General features: G+C 44.6%; 1 protein-coding gene across 9 annotated transcripts in view; it reads left to right on the top strand.

Annotated features, from left to right (window-relative positions):
- Window positions 1-25303, top strand: part of PKHD1 (PKHD1 ciliary IPT domain containing fibrocystin/polyductin) — a 368837-nt gene that overhangs the window by 105061 nt on the left and 238473 nt on the right. For all 9 annotated transcript variants that reach the window (XM_032463248.1, XM_032463247.1, XM_032463246.1 and 6 more), the window contains one exon: window positions 7289-7445. In XM_032463248.1, the coding sequence (XP_032319139.1) occupies window positions 7289-7445 (157 nt within the window). The remainder of the gene's footprint in view (window positions 1-7288; window positions 7446-25303) is intronic.

The following is a 25303-nucleotide window of genomic DNA, read 5'->3' as shown; positions in this document are numbered from 1 at the left end:
TTTTTCTAAAAAGAGCCAGATGGTACATATTTTAGCTTTTGTGGGCCACATAGTCTCTGCCACAAAGTGAAAGCAGCTATAAACAATATGTAACATGACAGCCAAGACATGAAAGCAACCTAAATGCCCATCAATATCCAAAAGACTGGATAAAGAAGCTGTGGTATAGTTATACAGTGGAATATGACTCAGCCCTAAAAAAGAATGAGATAATGCCATTTGCAGCAACATGGCTGGACCTAGAGCTTATCATACTAAGTAAAGTAAGTCCAGACACAGAGAGACAAATATTGTATGATACCACTTACATGTGGAATCTAAAAAAATGATACAAATGAACTCATTTACAAAACGGAAACAGACTCATGGACATAGGAAACAAACTTATGGTTACCAAAGAGGAAAGGGGCAGGGATGGATAAATATGGAATTTGGGATTAACAGATACACACTACTATGTATAAAATAGACAAACTACAGGGACCTACTGCATGGTGCAGGGAACTGTGTTCAATATCTTGTAATAACCGATAATGGAAAAGAATCTGAAAAAAAGAATGCATATATATGTATAACTGAATCACTTTGTGGTACACCTGAAACATTGCAAGTAAACTGCACTTCAATAAATTCAATAAAAAAATAAAAATAAAAAAAGGTAAATAAGCGGTCAAAGCCATGTTCTAATAAACCTTGATTTATCAATACAGTGGATGGGCCAGATTTGGGCTGTAGTTTGCTGACCCTGATATGTTCTCCTGACTTACTTCACTTGATTCTCTTCTCTGTGACATGTGGAGAGCTCGGGGTCTTTATATGGTAGAAGAATGAAGGACCGTCCCCGGGTTTCAGCAGGAAGGGCGACAGAGCTGTGCAGGCTTCCCGCCTTCAGACCCGCAGGCCGGTCTGTGCTCCCGGCGGCGCACGTTCTCGGAGCGCCTCGGGCTCGCGCTCCACCCGCCTGCCGCTCCGAGCCTTTGCCCGAGGGGCGGGCCCGCTCACCGCGCTCGTGCGAAAGAGCTCCTCCCACCCGGCCACTTCGCCTCCACTTCCTCCTGCCTTTTTTTTCCCCTCTAGAGCACATTATTTGTTTTACTTACTTAACTTTCTCTCCCTAAGATACAAGCTCCCTGAGGTCAGAGATTTGTTTTATTTTGTGCCCCGCCCTGTGCCTCTCAGGTTGGGGATACCCAGTAGATACTGGTTGAACCCAGAGATCCATCCGCACCGTGGTTCCGGGCAAGAAGGCTGAAAGGAGCCTGTGATTACTGAGTGTTCTCCATGATGAACAATTTTTTTAAGTTTAACATTTTTAACATTGAAAGCAGGGAGGGACAGAGGTAGCTTTTTCGGTGGTGAAGATGAGTGATGCTGGAAGTCAAATGTCTTACGTGTGCCCTGGGACGTTGGAGGCGCTCGGTCATGGAATGATCTTCCGGCTGGTAACTGAGAAGAGACATTGTTGAGGAGATTTGAAGATTCGAGTGGAAGAGACGAGGAAGAAAGGGCCAGCGAGATTGTTCTGTTTGCGGACTGTGATGTACCTGAGTGGGCTAAAATAACTTACAAGGATGAAGCACTGAGTAATGTCACTATTCTTAGAGAAATCTTGGGGTGTAGGGTGTGCATGGAACAGAGAGGGGAGCTAGTGAATTGCCCGGGTTTCTAAGAGGGAGGAAATCTGAATTGGGCCCAAGCCCCTGGCAGGAGGCGTAGCTGATGTTTCTTTGAGGACCCAACACCCTGGCAGCGAGGAGGGACTTCCTCATGGTATGTCATCATCGCGAAGGGTTTACAAGCACGGAGAAAAGAAAGTGATCTCTTAGAGCCAGCATGAGCTCAGTAAGAACAAATTATGCCAAACTAATTTAATTTCCTTTTTGTTCCCTAAGGAGCTATTAGATTATAGGTCTGGGGCTCTATTCGTAATCCTGGATTTGTAGATGGTTGACTTTTCCTATAAGTGAACATCTTTTGGGTTTCAGAATCAGCTGGAATAATCTCAGCTTGTGTTAATTTGTCTGAGATGTCTAGACTGAAAAAGGGAAGGGTAATTAATGCACTAGATTTCACCTGAAAGGCACAGCCAGCCCTCTGAACTCCCACAGCACCTTGGTGATGCCTTTAATTATTGAATTAATCACACACAGTTGAATGATCTGGCTATTTGTCTTTTTAAAAAAAATAACACGAACACCTTAAGAACAAGGATGAGGTCACGTGTATCTAAAAGAAATACCTTTACATTAGCTCGTACATGAAAGGTTTGGGATTTTAATTGACCAACAAGCTAAATATAACCCAATATTATAATATAGTTATTAAAATAGCCAAGACCACTAGTTGGGAGAGCAAATGTTATTTAGTAAATGGTATGAAGATAGTTAACTATTTGGGAAACAAAACCAAAAGCAAAGGTAAAAAATAAAGAAGAATGGAAAACTTCCCTTCAACATAAATTCTAAATTAGTTGAGAACTAACATGAAAATACAAAACCCTACACATTGAGAAGAACACACAATACTGTTTGTGTTAGAATGAAAGAAGGGAATCGTGTGCAGAAATGAATGGAGGATGTTAACAAAAGAAAAGATAAGTAAATTTCGTTTCATTAAAAACTAAAGACATTTCAGTGTGAAAGAAATAAGTTACTGCTTCATATCAAATTATTTTAGTTGTTAAGACAGCGTTTTACATTTTGGCCTAGTGATTATGAGTGCGCCTAAGGGTTGACTATTCATTCAAACATATTTTTGGGGTGCCTACTTCATGCCAGGCGTTGTTGTAGGTCCAGAGCGGGGAACCAGGAAGCTCTCAGGAAGCTTACATCCCACTGGGGGCTGATTGACTGTAAACAGTATACGATGTTTCCGTGAGGACAAGTTCTTTGGAGCAAACAGCAGTGCAAAGGGTGGAGAGATTGTCGGTGACCGGGGCCCGCCTTTCCCTAGTTCCAGGGCTTGTTTGCTGAAGAAGGCCTCCAGGAGGGGCTGTGGCTAGACAGACCCCCACACCCTCCCTCCGCCACCGCCGCTGCTTAACACAGAGGCTCACAGAGAGGTCTCGGTGCCGCCTGGTGTTCCATCTTGCTGATCAGTGACTTCTTTCAAGATAACTCGCGTGGTGTCACAAGTACATTGAAGGTGACATGTGAGATCTGCAGACACCGCACATTCCCTGAAGTTCAGAAAAGTGCTGATGAGCCGTGAGGAGCAAACAGATCGCGTCAGCCTCTCGCCGAGGCAGCAGGGCTTTTGCTTGTGTTCTGTTTCATTTTTTGGTTTTCGTTTTGGTGTATCTGGGGCTGTAGTTCCTGAGGTAGAAATGAAGGTGTGTTCTGGATAGTTTTCAAATTTCTATGTTCAAACCACCCCCGTATGCCCACAGGGAAGTGGTTTTCTTCATCTGCAGCATGGGAATGTGTGACTTGTTTATGTCGAAGAAAACTAGAGCGTAAGGCTGAACACCTTGGGAATTATCACAGAAAGAGCTTAGATTTGGTGGCAGCAAAACCTGCATTGACCTGGAAGGTGGGCTTGTGGGGGGGAGTGGAACGTGGCTTTCGCCCAAAACGTCACATTGGTGTCAACTGAGATGCCTTCAAATGTATCGATGAGAAGTCTTTTATCAGTTCCATCAGCATTCTCTTCTGAGTGACTGGATCAAAGTGAGAGGAACTGGAGGACACAGATGTTGGCAAGTGAGCCACGCCCCCGGTTCTGGGGGGTCACCACCCCAGGAGTCCTGTGTGTAGGGAACATGGTACCACCATTGTGTCAACTGCGGCAATGCGGCGGAGCTGAAAGTCTCATGGCGACACGTGTGTCATCGTGGATTCACTGGCGACGTGCTGTCACAGAGATACGTGGCCCTTTCACTTTTCCAGGTGGCTGTTAGATGGCTGAGGATGCATTTATATTTTAGGACTTTTAATATTCAGTCATGGTTTTGTAATAAGCATGAATCGTCAATAAAATTCTATGTATTTCAAGACATGTTTATTACGGTAAAGAAAAGTCTGAGGGCGGAGGGAAGCTTAGATTGTTTTGGAACTTAACGCTGAACATTTATAACCATTTGAAATCTACCATATTGAATAAAGAGACTTGAGGTGAAAGAAAAACATCAGTGGAAGATTTCATAGGGAGATTGAATCTGAGTCTCGGGTTTTTGTTTAGATAGGCTTGCCATCGTTTGGTTTAAGTTTAGAGAGAATTTGAAGACCCAGAAAGGAGTGTGAAGGACTGTGGGCCAAACTCAATGGATTGGGAGACCTAGGGGCGTGTAGCATTTTTAAGCATTTTAGGTCTTATCCCTTAGGTGCACACCTATTGTATCAAGAAGGCACGTATGCTCGTGTGTGTGTGTGTGTGTGTGTGTGTGTGTGTGTGTGTGTAACATCTATAAGTGCATGTGGGACTAGCAGGTGGATGATTCACTTAAGAAATCATGTCATCGATTTTTATTGTGCACTTACTATGTGTCGGACACTTTTTAGGGGGTTGGGGATACAGCAGTGACCAAAACAAAGTCCCTGACCAACCTCAGTGGATGATAAAAACAGAAGGAATGGTATGGTCAGTACCAGCATGGAGAAGTATTAAGGAGAGGGGGTGACTGGACGTGGTGCTTCCTTAAGGAGACAGGGAAGCAGGTGCTGTCTGAGCGGGTACCTGAGTGAAGTAAGGGAGGGAGTTGTGCAGATATTTGGCAAAGGACACTCTGAGAGAGGCCATGTGAGGGCAAAGACCTGAGATGGGAGCTTGCTTGGCTGAGTCCGGTCTGTCTCTGCCTCCAGGTCTTTGACACAACATTTAAATTGGAGTCTGTGTTTCCTCCACTGTAAAGAGGAGTTAACAATATTTGACCTTCCCACCTGCCGGGTTGGGTCAAGTATAGCAGTTTTCGAAGGTTGACTGGCCAGGCCAAGATGGTAGAACTGGGGAGGGCAGCTAATGATTCACATAGCGGTTCTCAAGCAAGAGACTAAGTCTTTAACATTCTCTTGGAGCTGGATGACAGGTGTCAGTGCGAATTGTGAATTTTGAAATGCTCTCAAGTTCATTCCTGAAAGACGTCATGGAATGGTCCTCCTCTGACCTCCTTATGCCCCATTCATGTCTAGTTGTTCCAGATCTTTCCACTGTGATAGTCGTGAGCCTTTGTAGTTCTCAGTCTCTTTGTAGTTTGCATCTGGATTGTGGATCTGAGCCCCGGGCTCTTGTCACGCTGCTGAGTTCTTCACTCCTGCTCAGGGCTCGTCCACATACCCTCGCCCTCCCCAAGCTTACGGGGCTGTTGTGAAGGGAACTTCCTGTTTCCTTTTGCAGATATTCCCCTCCCCTCTAGCCCTTGCCTTGAATTAGTCCTCAGACTTTGATGCAGGAGTGCCATCCGGGAGATGATTCCAAGAGCAGATCCCTGGTCCCAGCTCCTGAGATTGTGGGTCCATCCTGGTGGCACTGAGGGAACCTGCCCCTGAAACAGCTCTAGGCTGAGAAACACTGTCACCTTTAAAATAAAGGGATAGGATTTCTCTGGAGTTCTTTCCACCTCTAAGCTTTTTGAAATCCAAGCTTTCTCAAATGTCCTTTCGTTGTGGACTCGGGGCTGATGTTACAGATAATCTGCATCACCTCCTCTGGTCTCTCGCGTCTTCGTCCGGCTCGAGCTTTCCCATCTCCCCCCCAATTCGTTCCACTCCAGTTCCTCCTGTTTGCCCCGCTTTCCTCTTTGCGGATCCCACAGGAGTGAAGTAAAGGATTATAAGAACGTAGACTGTCCAGCCTTATAAGGAGCCCTTTCTGTAATTCTGCCTGCCTGCACCCCGCTGCAGTGTGAAATCACTGGAGAGATAAACTTCTCTCCTACTGTTCGCATCTGCGGATGGTTCTCCTGTGGACACGGTTCCCACAGCTCACAGTGCTGCTCAGATTCCACGGATTCTTTTTTTTTTTTTTTTCCCCTTCAGGGCTGGGACTCCTTATCGCTGTGTCTGATGCCTTTCCGTCTCTTAAATTGGGATGAGTCACTGCCTTTTATTCCTCCTTGGTAGATGCAGAAAATGCAAAGATCCCTCTTTCCCTTATCCCCGAGTTTTGTGGATGATGGGGTTCAGTGTACAATGTGTGACTAGTGAACTGGAAAATCCACTGGCCAGAGGCAACACATTTCTCCATTTTCTCTCGGAAATACTCTAGGGCACTGTTCTCTGCGGAGGTACAGTTGCTGGTGTTGTAAACATGCCCCCTCCCTTCTGAACGATCTTCTCCCATCTGCCTCTAACGCGGCACCAGAGGACCTTCTAGGCAGTTGTTTTGTAGGAACTGGGGCTTCACATTAGGCTGGCGTCTGGGTGGGGAGGAGAGACACGCATGTATCGTCCGTGTGACCTTGAGGTGATTGCCTGATCCAGTCGGATTGCGTTACATTGATCAGAATTACAGTTCCATAGCTGCGCAAGACATTTAGACCTGTTCTCAGCCTCCTGTGTGAGCCCGGTACTGCTTTCTGTGATTTTTCACATCCTTGGTTTGAAAACCACATGACTTTGGTGCAACCATAAATTAACAGGAAGCCAAAAACTCTGAGAGGGAGACTGCAGGGGGACAAGGGGGTGCCTCCTCCTCCGGGCTCCCCCTAGCCCTTCTCCCGGCCCCTCGCCCAAAGGTTCTGGGCTGTCATCTGAAGTCACTTGGCATTCCCCCCTGTGCACGAGCTTTTTCAGCACGGATGCACAGAGGAAAAGGCGACAATAATATCAAGAGGCAGTGTGGGAGGATGGAGCTGGACACGTGGAGAGAGGAATGTTCCTGTAAAACAGGGACACTTGGTGGTAGAGCCAGTGAAAAATGGTACCAATTACGTAAAGCAAAATGCCACCCATCCAGCACAACATTTTAATTGTTTCTATTCTGGGCTATTTATGACGTTTTGTCCAAGACTCAATACATGTCGGGAAAAATAAAAAATGGAATCAAACCCATCTGTTAGGGAGAAGGGGGCCTGCCTGTGCCGGGAAGAAAAAACGTAAGAAAACATTACCAGCCTGTCATGGGAGAATTCCAGAGGCCGGGCACAGAGGCCCTGCAAGCACGACTGTGCCCCTTCCGTATTTTCCCCCGTTTGAGTTCGTTGCAGGAGAAAGAGAGGATGATTAATCGCATTGAGACATTTAAAATTGTCTTTAAATTCATTTTCATTTGAGAAGCTTCTGGTTTTGATTGATCACCCAGGCCCTCCTGCTTTACAACAAAAGAAAGCAAAATAACAAAACCTGTTTTCCAGGGCAACTTTTCCTTACACTTCTGCGGGAGGTGGTCCAGGGCTCACAGCTGGCTTGCCGGCAGACGGCCACAAGAGGGCGACAACGTCACGGTGGAGAAGGGCCAGGTGCTCCTGCTGGACACCAACACCAGCGTCCTCAACTTACTGCACGTGAAAGGTTGGCGGAGTTTGAGGGGGGCGGGTGGCGTTATTATATGTGATTCTATCATTTTAGGGGCAGGAGGAAGGGGAACTTTAGGGGTCATTTATTCTTGGACCAAACTGAGATTTCACTGTGAAAGGGGGAAGTGCTCAGAGGGTTCAAAATGAAAGCCCTTTCTTTCGACTCTGACAAGCACAGAGCTTGATTATTTTAATTTTTCAAATACGAGAGGGTGAACAGTGCTTTCCAAGAATATACTTCTTTATCCAAGCCCTTTGTAGTCATGCTTGTCCCTGGCAGCACCCACAATAGAGCAAAAGGCTCTGAAATCAGTTAATGTTGCTGCCTTTGAAATTCCCTGCCAAGAAAGCAGTGTCTTCCTGCTTTGACCCCATTGTGGTTTTGACTTCCTGGTCCCACGGAAAGTCATATAAATAGGCTGCCTTATTGCACAACCGGCCACATAGCTCTAGGGGCTGGGAAGTTGGGAGAGACTGAGAATTCAACTTTCAACTCCTCCATCCCATCACCAAATGACTAAGTCAGTTTTTTTTTCCCTACCTCCTTGTGCATTGGTTTCCTTATCTGTTAAATGAGAATAGAAATCATGGCCTACTTCAGTGGCAGATAACACGGAATGGTTATCAAAGTGACTCTTGTTCATCGGCAAATGAAAATTGCTTGGGAAATGTGATTAGTTATGGGTATCTGTAAAACTGCACTAAAATGCCATTCTTTGCTATAAATATAGCTAACATTTACAGGAGCATTTGTTCTTGTTAAAGTAAGAACGTGGCTCTATAAGGAGAAAATAACATATTTTGCAGGGGATAAACTGGTGCAGTGTTGATACCTGTCTCTTACAGGTGGATTGAGGTCTCTCTGATTCATCAGTTTACATTCTGTGCTCTGGAAGCTTTTCTTTTCCCCACTGAGTAGCAAGGAGAAGTTTTCAGGCAAATCAATGAATTGGTCCCTTTAGGAAAAAAGGTCTGTGAGCCTGGGCTCTTGACTTGACTTTAAGTGTGTGTGTGTGTGTGTGTGTGTGTGTGTGTGCAGCCAGTGGCCGTGGAGAGTGCTGACTTACTGACAGCCATCCACCACCTAAGGGCTGGCAATGACAAAGGAAAATTGCAGACTTCAAGTCTCAGCTCAGACAGAAGATGCTCTGCTCTCTTCACAGGACTTTCACCAGGACTCTGGCCACAGGAGTCACATTCTTTTGGAGGATGGGCTGCCCTTTCGTTGCTCAGGAGTCTTTGCCTTATATTAATACCATTTAAGAGAAGTTTCCCAGCCAAAACTCAGCCCCTCTGAGTCTCTGGTTGTCCTGTTAGTTTCAGGTAAAAGTTCTATCAAGGAATGATGTTTATCGATCAGGCCAGAGACTGATGATGGAGAGGAGGTATCAGAGAGACAGCAAAGTGTACGAGGAAGGCAGGGACGTGTGGAATGTGTACTCGGCTTCTCCCTCTTGGAGATTTCAAGATCCGGGTAACCCAGACGCTTGCCCCAACCTGTCACCTTTCAGTAGGGCTTTTTCTTCATGTCCCTAGTTCAGGCAATATTTCACTCTTGGATGACCTGTAAGTGGCTAGGTTTGGGAAGGCAAACCCTCATCCTGTGGAGAGGGAAGGTCCGTCGCTGGGAGGATCCCTCCTCTCTCCCTCAGGAAGTAGGACCATTGGTAGGATTGCGAGGGTGAGTGGACAGGTTTCTGCACAAACAGAATCCAGGAGTCGTTGTCAGGGAACAGGATTGCCCAGAGTGAAACTTGGAGGTTTTCATCACCGAGATACGGGTCACAGCTTCTAGAAAGGGTGAGAACAGGGAAAGGACCCAGATGAAAGTTGATTCAACCGATGACCTGTGAATGCTTATTACGTGGCTTAGGAGCTCTGTGTGAGACACAAGAAGAAGTGAAGTGTAATACTTAATATGTGTGAGGTGCATTCCTACTAAAGAAAACATAATTTGGGAGCAAATGTAAGAGTGAAATTTCTAAAATGTGTGATGGGGGAGGTAAGGCCGAATGTAGGTGGAAGGAATCTGAGTGTCCGGGATGTAAGTTGCGTGGTGGGGGCAGGTGAAGAGCACGCCGTCGGTACCCAAGACAAGTTCTGATCATGTAGATCAACACATGGAAACAAAACATGACGCACGTCCCCATCTCCCTTAATGCAACTGCATGGGCCAGTGGCTCAGGCCGAAGGTCTTGGCGGCATCCTAGGTGTCTCTCTTTTTCTCACATCCCATGACCAATCCATCAGGGAATCTCATTGGTGGGACCTTCAGCACGTGTCCCATGTAGCACCGCCTCTGTGAGTAACAGCCTAGCCCTCATCAGCATAAGTCTGGGCCGGGACCATTTCAGACAACTTCTTAGTTGGTCCCCACATTTCTGTCTTTTTTGTCTTCTTTAGTAGCAGAACTCCCACTTTTATTTCGGGCAGCGATGTACCCAGCTATGTCTCCTTTGGTAGACATAGCCTTTGGCTAAGAGCTGGCCAGTGAGCTGGAAGGGGAAGTGGGGTGCAGGACGTTGAGGAAATTTCCCAAAGCAGAGGTGACTTAGTAGGAACCATGCCCTATTTGTCCCTCCTTTTTTTCCCTTCCCTGCTTCCTGGAATGTAAATGTGATAGCCACGCTTTCAGCTGCCATCTTGGACCATGAGGTGACTGGTTCAGAATGAGGAAACAGAAGACTAGCAGGGACCCAGGACCCTGATGATTTTGGAGTTGCCATACCAGCATGGCCCCTGGGGCTGCCCACCTCTGAAGTCACTTTTTGTGATAGAAAAACATGACTTCATGCGTTTAAGTCCTTGGTATTTGACTTTTATACTTTGTGTTAAATACCCTGTGAATACTTTTTATTGTCCACGCCCTTTATAAATATGTCCATCTTATTACTTTTTTTCTCATCCCCGCCCCCACAATGGCTTCTTATCTCACTGGGAATAAAGTCCACACCATTGTTAAACTTCTGTCCCTTTGTTGACTTGTCTTCCTCATCTGCTTTGCTCCAGCTCTTCTGTGAATTTTCCAGGGACACACCTGCTGCAGGGCCTTTGCACATAATGTCCTTTGCCTGGAATAGTCTTCTGCTAAATATTCATGTGACTTTCTCTCTTATTTCCTTCTCTCTTTGAGTAAATGTTAGCTTATTAGAGAGGTCTTACTGGCCATCTTTTCTAAAATTACAACAATTTTTATTTTTCTTCATAGCGCTTATCATCCCAATTTATACTATAAATTTACTTGTTTGTTTACAGTTCATTTCCTCTGTGAGGATAAGCTCAAAAAAGCAAAGATCATCCATCAATCAGTTTACTACTGTCTCTTCAGTGTCTAGGACAGTGCCTGACACATGATGAAGGCTCAGAAAACATGTGTGGATTGTTAGGTGGATGGACAAGTAAAATGATGCAGAATTCAGGTCCTGGATGAAATTCAAGAAGTCTAGTTTTCAAACTCTTGCTCTCTTGAATATCACTTTTCCCAAGTAATTTACTTTCGCTGCCCTTAGTGGTGATCACTGCTGTCTGTCTCTGTCTGCCTGTCTGTAAACGTGTGTATACACTTATCTACATAAATGTACACAGATACATTCACATACATGCACATATAAAATCTGCTGCTAAGTTATTTTTGTGTTCCTAAGAGGTATTTGAAGAATGCTTTCACTGGGGAGGAATATCTGGTTGATATGGAGTAGCTCTAAACCCCTGATGTCTCTCTTGGGCAATAATATGTGTGAAAGTACGTGAAGGATAATAGAAACCTATTCAAATATCATACTGAATTGTTATCATCATCACCCATAACAGCAGTTCACTCTCTGAGTGTCTGTTACTGCGTTTTTCATATCCCTTTGTGGCATCAGAAAAACAGCTGCGTGGAATTTTCTTTATTTTTTGGTGCCATCTATGGACTGAGACAAAGCATGAAAAATTTCAAGCCAAAAAATAATTTCTCCGAAAGATTTTAACAAACATGATATTTTAAAAAAGATAAAAACAAACAAACAAACAAACAAACAAACAAAAACCAAACATGATATAAAGCATTAGAGTGGAAATACTTTCTTAGCCATTTCCATGGTATTGTGAAGAATCCATTCTACATGAGGGATGTGCACACTGTGAACAGATTAGTGCTAGACAGAAGTGAAATTAGATCACCCAGGAGCTGCATTTGGAAGGACTTTATGAAAATATTGCATCCTAAAATTATTTTTCCATTCGTGGAAACCAGAACCCTAACCTATAGAAGGACCAGGCTCCTACACTAGGAGAGCCAACACTTTTACATATGGCCCTTGAGAATTCTGAACTCTCTGTGCCTTACCTAGATTTCCATCTATAAAATAGAATTCACTTTTTTTTTTTTTAACAAATACAACTTACAGTAAGAAGGAAGATTAGACACTTCTTGGAGGCAACTGGGAAATGGTACCCAAAGACTGAGTTTTCACCATTGTTTATCATGCCGTCTGTACTGATTCCTGAACTTTTTGAAAAACGGCACCTTATTTTGTGACCATGTTAAGAGCTACAGCAACATCTACTATTATTTCATCTTAATTAGGAAAAGATGCAGAACTTGTGTCCATTTACCATCTCTACTTCTTCCCTCTTTTCCTCTCCCCCTCCTTTTTTTTTTTTTCTAAATTATTTTTTAGGGAGTACTGTTAAACACAAAAGAGAATTATTAACCCAATCAATTAATACTAATGGGCTGGGATGGAAATAGGCATATTGCCTTGATTTAGTTAATTATATTTTTCGTTCTTTTATGTTAAGATGCCCAACGGCCACAGGCATTGCTGAATTAAAATTTAGTATTTTATTCCAAGTAATTATGATGAGCCATTAATAACAAAGAAGGCACGTTCCCCTCTTGTCTGTGCTGTTGTGCATCTTGGGCAAGGATGCTGGGCTTGTCTGCAGGGTGGAGGGGGGGCGTCTGTATTTTCCGAATGAAGCAGCGACTCCCTGTGCTGGTGGTCAGACAGCTGGATTGAAGTGGCCCTGAGCTAACAATTAATAAAGGGTCACTTAGGGGAGGGTGCACTCTAGAAGCCCCTCTTTCCTTGGCACTGGGCGTTCAGGAGGAAGACATTTTCTGGTTTCTCATTACTCACAGTACCTTCCCTTTACAGTGCTCCAGCAGAACCTTGTTTCAGTCGCTCGTGCTGCTGACTCTGGCCCTGGCTGCCTGCCATGTGATTCCCTGTTTCTTGGTCTCCTGGTGTAGACCCAAGCCGTTGAATGCTTGGCAGGCTTTGGAGCTGGGAGGAACTGAGCCTGATCCTGGGCTTTGCTTCTTACCAGCTCTGTGATCTTGGGCAAGTTGTCCAGCCTCTGTGAACCTCGGGTTTCTCCTCGCCAAGAGTCAGGCCTGCTTTCCTGACGGCAGCCGTGACAGTGATGACAAAGTTTTGTTGTTTGCTGTTGTGTGGCCATCCTACGAGGTATCGCCCGATTCACGTGGATATTCCGAGTATGAAATGAGTAACGTTTGTAAAACCCTTTACAAGGGGCCTGGTCCACCATAAGCACTCCATTAATGTTAGCTGTCGTTTCTTCTGCACTGAAGGGGAGAACAGAAGAGATGGCCGAACGTCAGACCTGTGTTGCAATTTGATTTACAGACAGTTGGCTATTTCCATACACAGAGCAAAGTGGATTACTGAAAGAATTAGCTGGGCAGTAGAGACCGTGGATGGCTTTTGCCTCTTTATCTTCAGAACGCATGTGGAAGTGTTCCCCTTCTATGGCGAGAGGGGGAAGGATACAGAGGTGGGAGTGGCAGAGTCTGTCCACCTGGTTGACTCCATTCCCCTCGGCGTTTTGACTTTGTGGACATGTGTTTTCCTGGTGCAGTCAGGCATGTGGTCTCATTTTCTCCAAACCTTTTTCTCTCAGTTCACGACTCTGGGGACACTCAGTTCTATTGGTCTATTGTATTTGGGATTTCTAGCACAGGCATGCATGCTCTTGGCTTACTGAGATAAGCCATCTTCTCCTGACCCGCTGCCAGGTTCACTGTAGACCTTCTTTCTATAAAAGGTTTTATTTTTTTAAACTAAAGTAGAGTTGACACATTATATTAACTTCAGGTGTGCAGCATAACGTTTCGATATTTGCAGATACTGCAAAATGGTCACCACAGTCAGTCCAGTTAACATCTGACGCCACACATAGGTACACACTTTTTTTGTGTGTGTGGTGACAACTTTGAAGATCTGCTGTCCTCCCTACTTTCAAATATGCAATACAGTGTTATTAACCACAGTCCCCACGCTGTACAGCACATCTCCATAACTTAGTTATTGTGTACCTGAGAATTTGTACCTTTTGACCCCCTTCATCCATTTCTCCCACCCCTTATTTTCTCGCCTCAGGCAACCGCCAATATGTTCTCTATATCCATGAGCTAAGATTTACTTTTTTTTTCTGTTTTTCTGTTTTTAGATTCCACGTGTGAGATTATACAGTATGTATCTTTATCTGTCTGACTGATTTCACTTAGCATAATACCCTCAAGGTCCTGCAGGCACGTAGTAGGTACTCAGTAGGTACTTCATAACTGCTCAGTGAATGAATTTGGGGCCTGAAGAGGCAGGTTAATGTTAGCTGTGAATTTCTCTATAATCAGAGTCCTTCCTGGTATCCTCAAATGCGAGTGGCTTGGTCCAGACAGTGACCAATTTCATTTACTGTTTGTGTATCGGGAGATCAGAGACAAAGGCTTTTTAATGTGGGGGACACTGAGCTCTGAAACCCCTTATTTTTCCCAGTCAGACAATAACTTACATTATTTACCTCCAGAGAACAGCCCCAGACACACTTGATTAGCCTTAAATGAAAGATAAGCCGTTGCTGTGAGAAAGGACATGCTTTCAGTAGATGGGCAGACAGACAGATAGATAGATATTAAGCAATTTACAGTTTTATGTCTTGACAACTTGGATATGGTAACATGAAAAATGCGATTGAGAGGGACCAGTCCCTTCCTAGCACAGAAGCTATAATATTTTCAATAACAAAAGATAAATGTTTCAAACGTCCTTACTTAGAACCCTTCACGGACTTTCCGTTAGCCTTGATATGGTTACAGGGTCCTTCAGGACTTGGTCTCTCCTTACCTCTCTACCTCATTCGTTGATGAATGGGTTCCCGCATCCTGTTCATCCGGCCTGGGAGTGAAGCTGGAAATCTGGATGCTTCTCTATCTGGGATTCTTGTGTAGGTTGAAATGCACTGAAGGCTGAGCGTTTCATTTCTGCCATTTCCCCTGTGCTGTAATAGTCCTGGGGGTCAAGTAAAAGTAGGAAGTACTCCCATTTTTGAAATAAATAAGTACTATGAGAAAATAACTATTATCTTTCAGTTCTAAAATTATTATATTATAAAACTAGTGGTTGCCGGTAGGGAGAGGGAGGAGGGGAGGGGCAATATTGGGGGAAGGGATTAAGAGGTACAAACTCTCAGGTATAAAATAAGCTACAAGGATGTATTGAACAACATGGGGAACACAGCCAATATTTTATAATAACTATAAATGGAGTATAACCTTTAGAAACTGTGATTCACTATATTGTGCACCTGTAATTTACATAATATTATACAGCAACTCTACTTCAATAAAAAATTTAAGAAATTATTATGTTATAGCAAGTCATGTTTACAGTATTCAGAGAATAATTATATTTGGGACCTTTTAAATAAACAGATTATGCAGAGAAGCATATCAAATTGCTGGGCTGGTCGAAAATGTGATTGCGTCAATGCTAATTGGAATTTGACACAGAGAAGAAAGGAAATTATTTGAATGAATGAATAACTTCATGGCTAGGGAGGTACTTATCTGCTTGGAATAGACTTCGGGGGAAAGACAGGTGTGTTTTTCCCCCCTGTTTTGTCCTTTCTTTCTGAGGTTTTCAGCGACTTTTTAGAAATCCATGGAATGGGTGAGGGCCTTCAGAACTTAAGTATCAGAAGCTTTGTTGGTTAAAGAAAGTTTTGGTTTTCTGGAAGTAGAAAGGAAATCCAGGTTTTGTTAAGTAGTCACTGACAACAGTAACTATAATGATGAAGGTGTTAATTTATATCTTGGTGTTTGAGTTCCTTTAAATGTTTCTCTTCCACAAGTACATTTATACTCTGTAACCAGTACAGAGTTAACTCATGGATGAGGTTAATTTAATGAGGTTTATGTTTTAAAGAAAAAATAGAAGGCTGAGTCATCACCATTATCTTCTTTCTCGGTTATCTGTGAAGTTGGCCGGTTCACTGAAACCCGGGTACGTTTGTTCACCTGGAGCAGTTAAGCCTCGTCACCACCTTCTGGAAGTGCAGACTGTGTTTTTTACACTTTCATCTTGGCACCTAGCAGACGGGCTGGAAAATAACAGCAAATGTTGGCTGAATGACAGAGTGGATTGATCTACAATGCCGGTCTTGTGTTTCTCAGTTGGTTTTAGACTAGGGACTGTGGGCACCTAGAACAAGCTTCATGTACCTAGAGCAGTGGTTCTCAAAGTGTGCGCCCCGATCAGGCGGCAAGATCATCACCTGGGAACTTGCTAGAAGTGCACATTTTGGGGCCCCAGAGCAAACATACTCTGGGGGTTGAAGCCCAGCACTCTGTGTTTTAAGACCTCTGGGTAATTCTGATGCACTCAAGTTTGAGAACTACTCTTGTGGGTGAGAGGTTCTTGTTGCAGAAAGAATTCAGAAACAAGACACAGGGGTCAAGAAAGCAAAGCAAAGATTTATTACGGGATAGATAGTATGATCTCAAGGAAAGAGCGGGCAGACCCAGGTGGTAAGCTGCCCTGAGTTTCCTTGGCAAGCTGGTTATACGGGTGTAAAAATGAATGGGCAGAATATTCATTGGCGAGAAGGGGTTGGGGTCATCTTTCCTGATCCTCATCCCAGCCCCACCTTCCCAGGTGGGGATGAGGGATTTTTTTGGTCCTTATTTAGTCTTGGATGAGGTCATAATGATGGAAAGCTTGCGTTCAGACGGTGAGGATTCCTGTCTTGTCCCACCCTTCTGCCTCCAGGACACTTGTCAATACAGAAGGTATGTTTTTTTCCAACCAGTCCAGAGGATCCTGTTTTTCTGGGTCTATCCAAGGACCCCTGTTGTTCCCAAGATGTATAGTTTTCTGCCCTTTGGCTCGTGTCCCCCTTTCTCTGCTCATATCTAGCAACTGCCTGCACTCATACTACCAGCCTAAAACCGTAGAGGGAACCTACAGGACTGTCGGGACTGGAAACCAGTTAAACTGGCCCAGCCACTCTTTTCCCGAAGGCTGTGTGACCTTTTGCAGAGTGCACGTTGGCATGTTGAATGGGCCTGCCCTGAGCGTGGGCATTTTAGTTAGATGCAGTTGTCTCTCCTGCCGGGGAAGCCTGAGCTGATGAAAATGATTCCTTCCAACCGCTGTTGTCCGTGGCTCTGAGTCAGTGACTTTATCTCCAGGACGTTTTCTCCTCCACGTTGCCCGTTTGACTGTCCTACCGTCTCATTAAGCAATTAGCATGTGGTACCCATTCTGGGAGGTGTGTGATTCTTCTCCTGCATCCTGAGAACGTTTTTGCAAACACTTTCTAGTTCATATTTTCTTTTTTTAATCAGGCAGAGACATTACAATTAAAATACCGTTAAAGTGATTCTGGCAAGTATTGCAATAAGCATGTTTTTTAATTAAAGGAAGAACGGGGAGGGGAGTGAACCAGCAGCATCAGCTAAAGGGGAGAATTTCATCCAATATCTGTTTTAATGGAAATGAAAAAAAAAAATCGGGAAAACAGCAGCAGCCTGTGTGTGTGTGTGTGGCCTGCTCCCAGGGTGCCAGGTTGAGGTGTTCTGGGCTTGATTAATTAGTAGCCAGCCAGAGAGTCCATTGCCTCTGCCCCCAATCCTTAAAGCCTGATTTATGCCTCACCTCCCCCATGAATATGCGAGGGCTCAGGCATCTATTTCCTGAGCTGCGGGTGGATAGGATTACGGAGCGTGCACGGAGCTCTTGGGGGCTCTCGTTTGCCAGCCAAATTGATTTTCCGCCTCTCTGGCCGGGGACAAGCCCACCTCGCAGGCTTCCAGGCTCTGCTCCAGTGCGTCAGGCACAAGTCTAATCCGGATCTCGCCAACCAAGGAAGCTGTGTGCATCCCCAGCAGAACGCAGGCTTCGGGCTGGGGCTGCCTTCCCAGGGTGCTAATCTTCTCCCCCCTTCCTCACCTTCTCCCAGCGCCCTCCACCTTGGCAACTCAGGGCCGGAGGGTGCGGAGGGTGCAGCAGGGTCCACCAGCGGGGCCCAGCCCTCCTTACCAAGGTGGAACAGGACCCGTCCATCCTGAATGGATGATCATCTCTAATTCTCCAGGGAGAGGGAATTTCACAGGCTCCCCCATCTACCTGACTATTTAATAACTGGAAAGGTAACAAGACCCAGGCTGCTCAACTTTGTAAAGGATTATTCAGGGTTGACATAAACAGCTGAGTGGAGAGGCTCATCAATGTAAATAAGTAAATTGGAAAACGTACATCTGAACAGGCAGGTAGTTCAAGCTTTGGGTAAATGAATGATCTAGTTTGGTGATACAGATTGAGCTAATGAATTGGGGACCACAGATCCCTTTCTGTACCTTGCCTCCATTCACCTCTGGCTCTCTCTCTGCTCAAAACAGGAATTGTGCTCCCCGAGTTCATTTCATCACCTGGCTGTTGGTCCTAACCAAGCACTCTCTTGCTCTGCACCCTTTTTCCCCAGATCCTCCCCAAAATGACTCTAAGCCTTTGCTGTATTCATCTACCACCTTCCCAGTTCTTAAAGCTCTTCCCGGAGTCCACTACGACCTTCTGATTCTTCTTCTAATTCACCTGTTTCTTTGACTCACACTCAAGATTACCTTTCTCTTTCCTCTCCTGATTCTAATGTTGAAATATCATCCCCCTTCTTTTTCTTCTGTTCTCACTCTCCATGTTCTCCTAGGGAGACTTTGTTCACTTCTGTAACTTCAGCTCCTATCCATTCCACAAGGATTTCATGACCACTTTCCAAGCTCCCCATATACTAGGCACTGTTCTAGGCATGGGGGCTGTAGTTGTGAATGAAATAGATCCCAACTTCCTGCTCGCCTGGAGTTTATTTCTATAAGGAAAACAATCAAGTAAGCACATTGTATTTTTTTTAGATTTTCTGAGCAGCATGGAGAAGCATAAGCAGGGAGTTAGGTGGTGGTTTGGTGGTGGTTGGGGGGATTGGCACACAGTGAGATGAGGGCCAAGGCTGTGAAGCAGGAGGGCAAGAAGGTCAGGGTGGCAGGGGGAAGGGGTTGCCAGGGGAGAGTGGACAGAGAGCGGGCCAGAGAGGGCCAGCCCTGCAGGGTTTGGTGCGCTTTGACTCTGTGTGTGGTGGGAACCATTGGAGAATTTCAGGCAGAGAGGTGACGTGATAACGTTTGCATTAAAAAAATCACTTTGTGTGCTGTTTGAAGAGTCGACCCTGGGGTGGGGGCCAAGACAGAAGGGTGACTCAGCTTAAGAGGTTTCTGTGGTAATCCAGGGTTGAGATGAGAGTGACTTAGACCCCAGCCATAGACCTGGAAGTGGTGAGAAGTGCTTGGATCACGGAGATAGTTTGAGGGAAGAAGGCACAAGGTTTCCTGGAGGATTGGTTGGGGTGCAGGAGAGAGTGGCAGTTGATTGTAGGGCCTTTAGATGGAATAACCAGAGGAACGATGGAGTTGCCATTTATGGAGACGGGAAGGACTGAGGAGAAGACCTGTAGGGCAAGACAAGGGGCTGACTTTCTGGTTTTACTAAGTGGAGACGCCTTTGAGACACGCAGGTAGAGATGTTGAGTAGCAGATGGGTCTGTCTTGACGGCAGAGGTATAAATCTGAGAGTCATCAGCAATTAGCAATGGTGGTGTTTGCAACCTTCAGACAAGGTGAGAAAACCAAGGTAGAATGTTCGTAGAATGTTCGCAATGATAGGAAAAATGATGAAGGGACCGAGTCTTGTGACATTCCAACTGTCAGTGGTTGGGACAATCAGGAGGGATCAGGTAGTGGAGACCGGGAGGAGAGGCTTGGGAGGTAGGAGGGCATCCTGGAGGGAGCAGTGCTGGGCAGGCGAGGGGAAGGCGTATCCAGAAACAAGGAGTAAGTGTGTCATATGCCGCTGGCCGCTCAGGAGAGGGGAGGACTGGGCCTCGAACCTGGCTTTCAGCAATGTGGTTGCCATTTGTGACCTCGACAGGACCAGTGTTGGTGGCATGGCCGGGCAAAGGCCCAACTGGGGAGGATTCCAAAGAGATGAGAGGGAAAGAATTAAGGGAGAAGATACCGCCAGTCCTTTTGAAGAGTATTCCCGTGTGGGAAAATATTTATACTCGAAATTTTTCCTATAAGGGGGACAATAGCTAGAACTTTTGTTTCTCTAAAACACACACACATGCACACACAGCAAATCATTTTGCGGTTATTACAGAGGATGGCTGATTGTAGGGTTAGCCGAAAGCAGGTTTTGATGTCATTTGTAAACATCAGCTAGCTGCTAAAAGTCTCTTTTACTTCCCGTTAAAAGAAACAAGAGATGTTTAATGGAAAGAAGTGATTACATGTAAAAAGTTGTGTCCATGTATTTATTTTAGACGGGAAGTAACAATAATGATGGTTGATTGATTTTTATAAAAATTACCCAAGGTCACTTGTGGGACGTCCTCAGCTCTCATGAACAATCACAACGAGCAATTTAAGGGTCACAGCCAAAGGCTGATTGCAGCCCTGCTCTTTATTTCAGCTTTCAGAAATGGGGTCAAGCCCTAGAAAGGGAAGAAATGAAGTCCTCCCACTTCCCTCCCACACTCAACTAACTGTCCTTTAAAGCAGCCCCCTGGATGTTTGTTTTAAGCTAATGAAGTGTGAGGATGACGCACTCGGAGCCTTGGCACAGAGGTGGATTAAATACAGACTTTCCAGGGGGAGGGTATAGCCCAGCGGCAGCGTGCATGCTCAGCATGTGCGAGGTCCTGGGTTCAATCCCCAGTGCCTCCACTGAAGTAATAATAATAAAATTAAATTTCAATAATTAAAAAAATATAAGCTTTCCATTCTTTCACTTTGGTTATCACTTAACGATTCTTTTAATCGAAAACAGCTGAATTCCAACAGCAACCTCTCTTCCTTATTCACCTGGATTTCCTTACACATACTTGCCTCTGATAAAGTGAGGCAGGAAGGCTTTTTAGCAGGAAATAATCATTATCGCATTAATTAATTAGTCCTGTTTGTAGCACTCTTGGCAACACAAAACATTCATCTCTTTGCATTGAGTTTTTCTCCCTTTATTAGCATCATTATTAATTCCCATCAGTAAATGACATTTTATAATTTCTACCAGTTTGCTTCTGTGTGTTTAATATTTTGCTTGATGGTACCAGGGACAAAGCCTGGTTTATAAATTTACCCACTAATCCCTGTAATCGGCCTCAAATCCTTTTTGGAATGAGGTGAGGTGTATCTACATTAACAAAATTAAAATCAACCACCTAGAAACAAGCTGTAAGCAAACCTACTTAAGTTAACACCTGTTTTTCCTTAAATGCATCTACAATACCAGTCCTCACTAATGAAAAAGCTACCTGGGAGGGTTTGCAAAGTGGATAGGATGTGGGCTTCTCTGTCAGGTGGTCCTGGGTTCTAATGCTCGCTCTGCCTCCCCCAGCCCACCGTCTGCTCTGTGAAATACCGAGCGTGGTGTTGACCTCCTAGGCTTGTTTGGAAGGTCGTTTCTGACAACACAGCTAAATACATGAGCATATGGTAGGTGCTCAGGACATGTTAGCTCCTTTGTTTTCCCCATAGTCTTCTTTTTCTTCTTTTTTTTTAGGTCTTGAACCAGTATAATTTCTTTGTGTGTGTGTGCATATATATACACACACACACATATTTATTGAAGTCTAGTCAGTTTACAATGTTGTGTCAGTTTCTGGTGTACAGCATAATGCTTCAGTCATACATGAACATACATATATTTGTTTTCATACTCTTTTTCACCATAAGTTACTATAAAATATTGAATATAGTTCCCTGTGCTAAACAGTATGAACTTGTTGTTTATCTATTTTATATATATTAGTATCTGCAGATCTTGAACTCCCAGTTTATCCCTTCCCACCCTCTTCCCTCCTGGTAATGATAAGTTTGTTTCCTATGACTGTGAGTCTATTTCTGTTTTGTAGATAAATTGATTTGCCTTTTTATTTTTTAGGTTTCACATATGAATGATATCATATAGTATTTTTATTTCTCTTTCTGGCTTACTTCACTTAGAATGATGATCTCCAGGTCCATCCATGTTGCTGCAAATGGCATTATATTATTCTTTTTTATGGCTGAGTAATATTCCATTGTATAAGTATACCACAGCTTCTTTATCCAGTCATCTGTTGATGGACATTTAGGTTGTTTCCATGTCTTGGCTATTGTAAATAGTGATGCTATGAACATTGGGGTGCATGTATATTTTTGAATACCCATAGTCTTCTTTAAATTCCTGATTGTGCAGGTAATAACCCTTCTCCAGTGGTATTCAGAGTTCCCCGTGACATAGGTGGGGTCAGGAGAACCTGAGCTCCGGGTCTCCATCAGTGTCAAATGCGCACTTGACTGCCTCTCTGAAGATGCAGATGTCAAGTGTTCTAGAGCTGGGAAGAGCCTCGGTGAATACACGGTTCTATTCGGCACATCACTGGTGAGCAGACAGACCATCCTTCAGCCCTGAGTGGGACAGATTTGGAAACTGAGTAATCAGGCCAGGCAATTTTGTGAGACTTTTTATGAAGGTCATTCAGAGGCCAATATCAGAGTCAGGACAGGAACCTGGATTCAGTATCCTGTCTCCATCACTTGTGCATCAAGGTTGGTTCAGATTTCCTAACTGTTTACAATGGCAGGACCCATTGTCCAACCTGTGGTCCACCTGTTGAAGATAATCAGTTAGGACATTAATGACATGTGGCTATGAGTGAAAAAGTTCTAGTAAACACAAGAATGTGGCCGGGACCACCGGTCACATTTTTTCCCTCTTGTTCAGTGCAGGATTTGTGATTATTATTGCATTTCTAATGATTATTCTTGTCATTGTGATGAAGAGGAAAGGGAAAATTAAAGTCAGATTTGTCAGTAGGCCCTTTGGACGTCTGGTAAGCAGTGTGGGGGCCACTCACTCGTATCAAGCTATAGATTATCAAAGGAGAGTTACTTCTTGGGTCGTTTGCCTTACAACGTGATCTGTACGCCATATTTGGAAAGGAATGTCAGGGCAGCTCCTGGTGAGGTGTTGGAAGGAGGTGGTCCAGCAGAGCTGCCGTGATGGAGCAGCTGTGGAAACTAAGTTGTACTAATACCGGGATGAAGTGACGACAGTGGTGGACACCACTGCAGTAAGTGTCTACCAGGTGTCAGACCCAGGACCAGGGGCCGCCAGCATCACTGTGAGAAATCTCACCATGATTCTCTGAGGGAAGAATTCCAGTCATGAACATTTTACAGACGGTGAAAATGGATACCCATGTGGGTGTGTTGTTCTAAACTGCAGCTGAAAGGGAGGAGCACTTTAAGGGGTCAAGTCCAAGTAGACGCTCTGCGATATTTCTGGTGCTGTGTGCCTTGGGCTTTAGGATGGCTTTAGGTGACGAGGGCCGGGGAAGGCTGGAGAGGAGGGTTAGAACAGGAGGTCAGGGAGGAGAGGCCTCCACGTTGGACTCAGGTCTAATATGTACTGGTCATTATCTCTGCACTAAGATGCAGGCAATCAGAAACCAAATTCCCCTTGGCCTTTTTCTTCCTCCCTCCCTCCTCCAGCACGTGGTTAAGTACTTGCAGTTATGATTTCTGGAAAACAACAGTCGGACACGATTTGGCACATTGGATTCATTTAGCAGGTGAAGTGCCTGTTCCTCCTTCTTACAGTAGAATCTGCCTTTTGAACCATTCCTGACAGGTGCCTTCCCCACATCCTGGGCAACCTTCAGCTCACTGAGACAGTGTGTGCACTTAACAGATTCAATGTAATAATCACCCTTTCTGAGAAAACGGGAGTGTGTGTGTGTCCATGAGGAAATTCATGTACCTAGAACAGATTTTGCTAAGGGATGTAACCATGTATTCATTTACCCAGCAATTATCTGTGGTGGGCCAACTCCCCGCCAGTCACTGCCCTAGGCACCGGGAATGCGGACGTGACCCAGGCAGGGAAGTGCCCTTGTCAAGCATGCGTCCCAGTGGGGGGAGGGCAGACAGCAGACATGTAAGTGTATAGTATGTCTGATGCTAAGTGGTATAAAGGAAGATGTTTGTGCATAAGGGGCCAGGGCAGGCTATTTGATCCAGCCTGGAGAGGGAGGTCGTCAGGGAGAAGTCAGCATTTGCATGGAAACAGGGGTGTGGTGGAGTGGGGGTAGGGTGGAGTTGGGGTGGGGAGTGAGCCCCATGGGTGTCTGACAGGAGACATTCCAGGGGTATCTGGTTGTTTCAGAACCAACAAGCGGACCAGTGCCTTTGGAGTGGATGAGTGAAAGAGTGAACTTTAGAAGATGCTGGGAAGGGTATGGGAGGTGGGGTGGGGAGTCAGGAGGGACCTTTTCGTGACCCAGTATAAGGACTCTGACTTTTATTCTGAGTGAGGTTGGGAGCTACTGTAGGGTTCGGAAAAGAGATCCCTTGGTGTTTCCAATAGAATGGCACAAGTCTGACCACTTCATTATAGAACAGAAAAGTCTTGTCTCATGCTGTTTTCCAACTTGGAGGAGTGAGATCAATTTGATAGCTCATTCAGTTTAAAGTGTTGATTTATACGGGATGTTTTAATTTTTTTGGCATCATTGGAAAGATTCTGTGTGAAATGCAAATATACTAAATACTTTTAAAGAGAAGTATTATAAAGATGAATATGCCTTTTAATATGTTAAGTATGTCTTCTCATAATATAAAGCAATTGTATTATAAAATAATATTCTTATATTATGGAATATTTGGACAACAGAACAAAACAGCATCCTTACTAGTTAAGGTTATTTCATTGCAGATAACAGAAACCAACTTTTCTTTAAAACAGGAGATGTACTGGGAGGGTTTTGGGGAGCTTACAGAATTGATGGGAGGCCTGGAAAAATCAGGTGTAGAAGCAGATAGCAATCAGGGCATTCTGAAGGGGCTCGGCAGGTGCGGATCTCAGAAACAGGAACTCATTTCAGGCCTGTTAAGATACCACCACTGGAATTACTGAGATTGAAACATTTCCAGTCTCCTCTTCCTTTTTGTCCTGGATTTCCTTTGGAAGCCTGGGTACATGACTCAGGCGATGGTAGGGTAAGACACCGTGATTGACAGTCCCGCCCACTCAGCTTTATTTAGGGAGCAGAAAAATTCCTTGTGGAAATTAGGGTCTGTTATCAAAAAAAAAAAAAAAAAGGGGGGTAATGGATGTTACTCAGCTAAAGTGCAGCAAATGTCATGATGCAGCCTAATTATACTTCCTTTCACCATAATTCATATAATTTTGGCATATTTTCCTTCTAGTCCTCTTTCCTGTTTAAAGCTGCTATTACGTGGTAAAAATGGTGATCTTCTCATTTTATTACTTAACCAGTCCTAAATTTCTGGGCATTTAGGCTATTGTCATTGAAAATAATATAAAGAAAGCTGCAGGGAATTGTGATAGCTAATTTAAGCAGGCTTGGTAATATAAACAATGCTTCTGCTCCTGGGTGTCTGATCCACTCAACGGGGCTTCTAGAAGAGAGGGCGAGAGACAATAAGTATGTGTTCCAGCAGAGGTGGGTAAA

This window comes from Camelus ferus, chromosome 20 (assembly GCF_009834535.1).
Source record: "Camelus ferus isolate YT-003-E chromosome 20, BCGSAC_Cfer_1.0, whole genome shotgun sequence".
Lineage (NCBI taxonomy): Eukaryota > Metazoa > Chordata > Mammalia > Artiodactyla > Camelidae > Camelus > Camelus ferus.
Note: the sequence above shows the minus strand (reverse complement) of the source record. Positions and strands in the feature narration are given on the sequence as shown.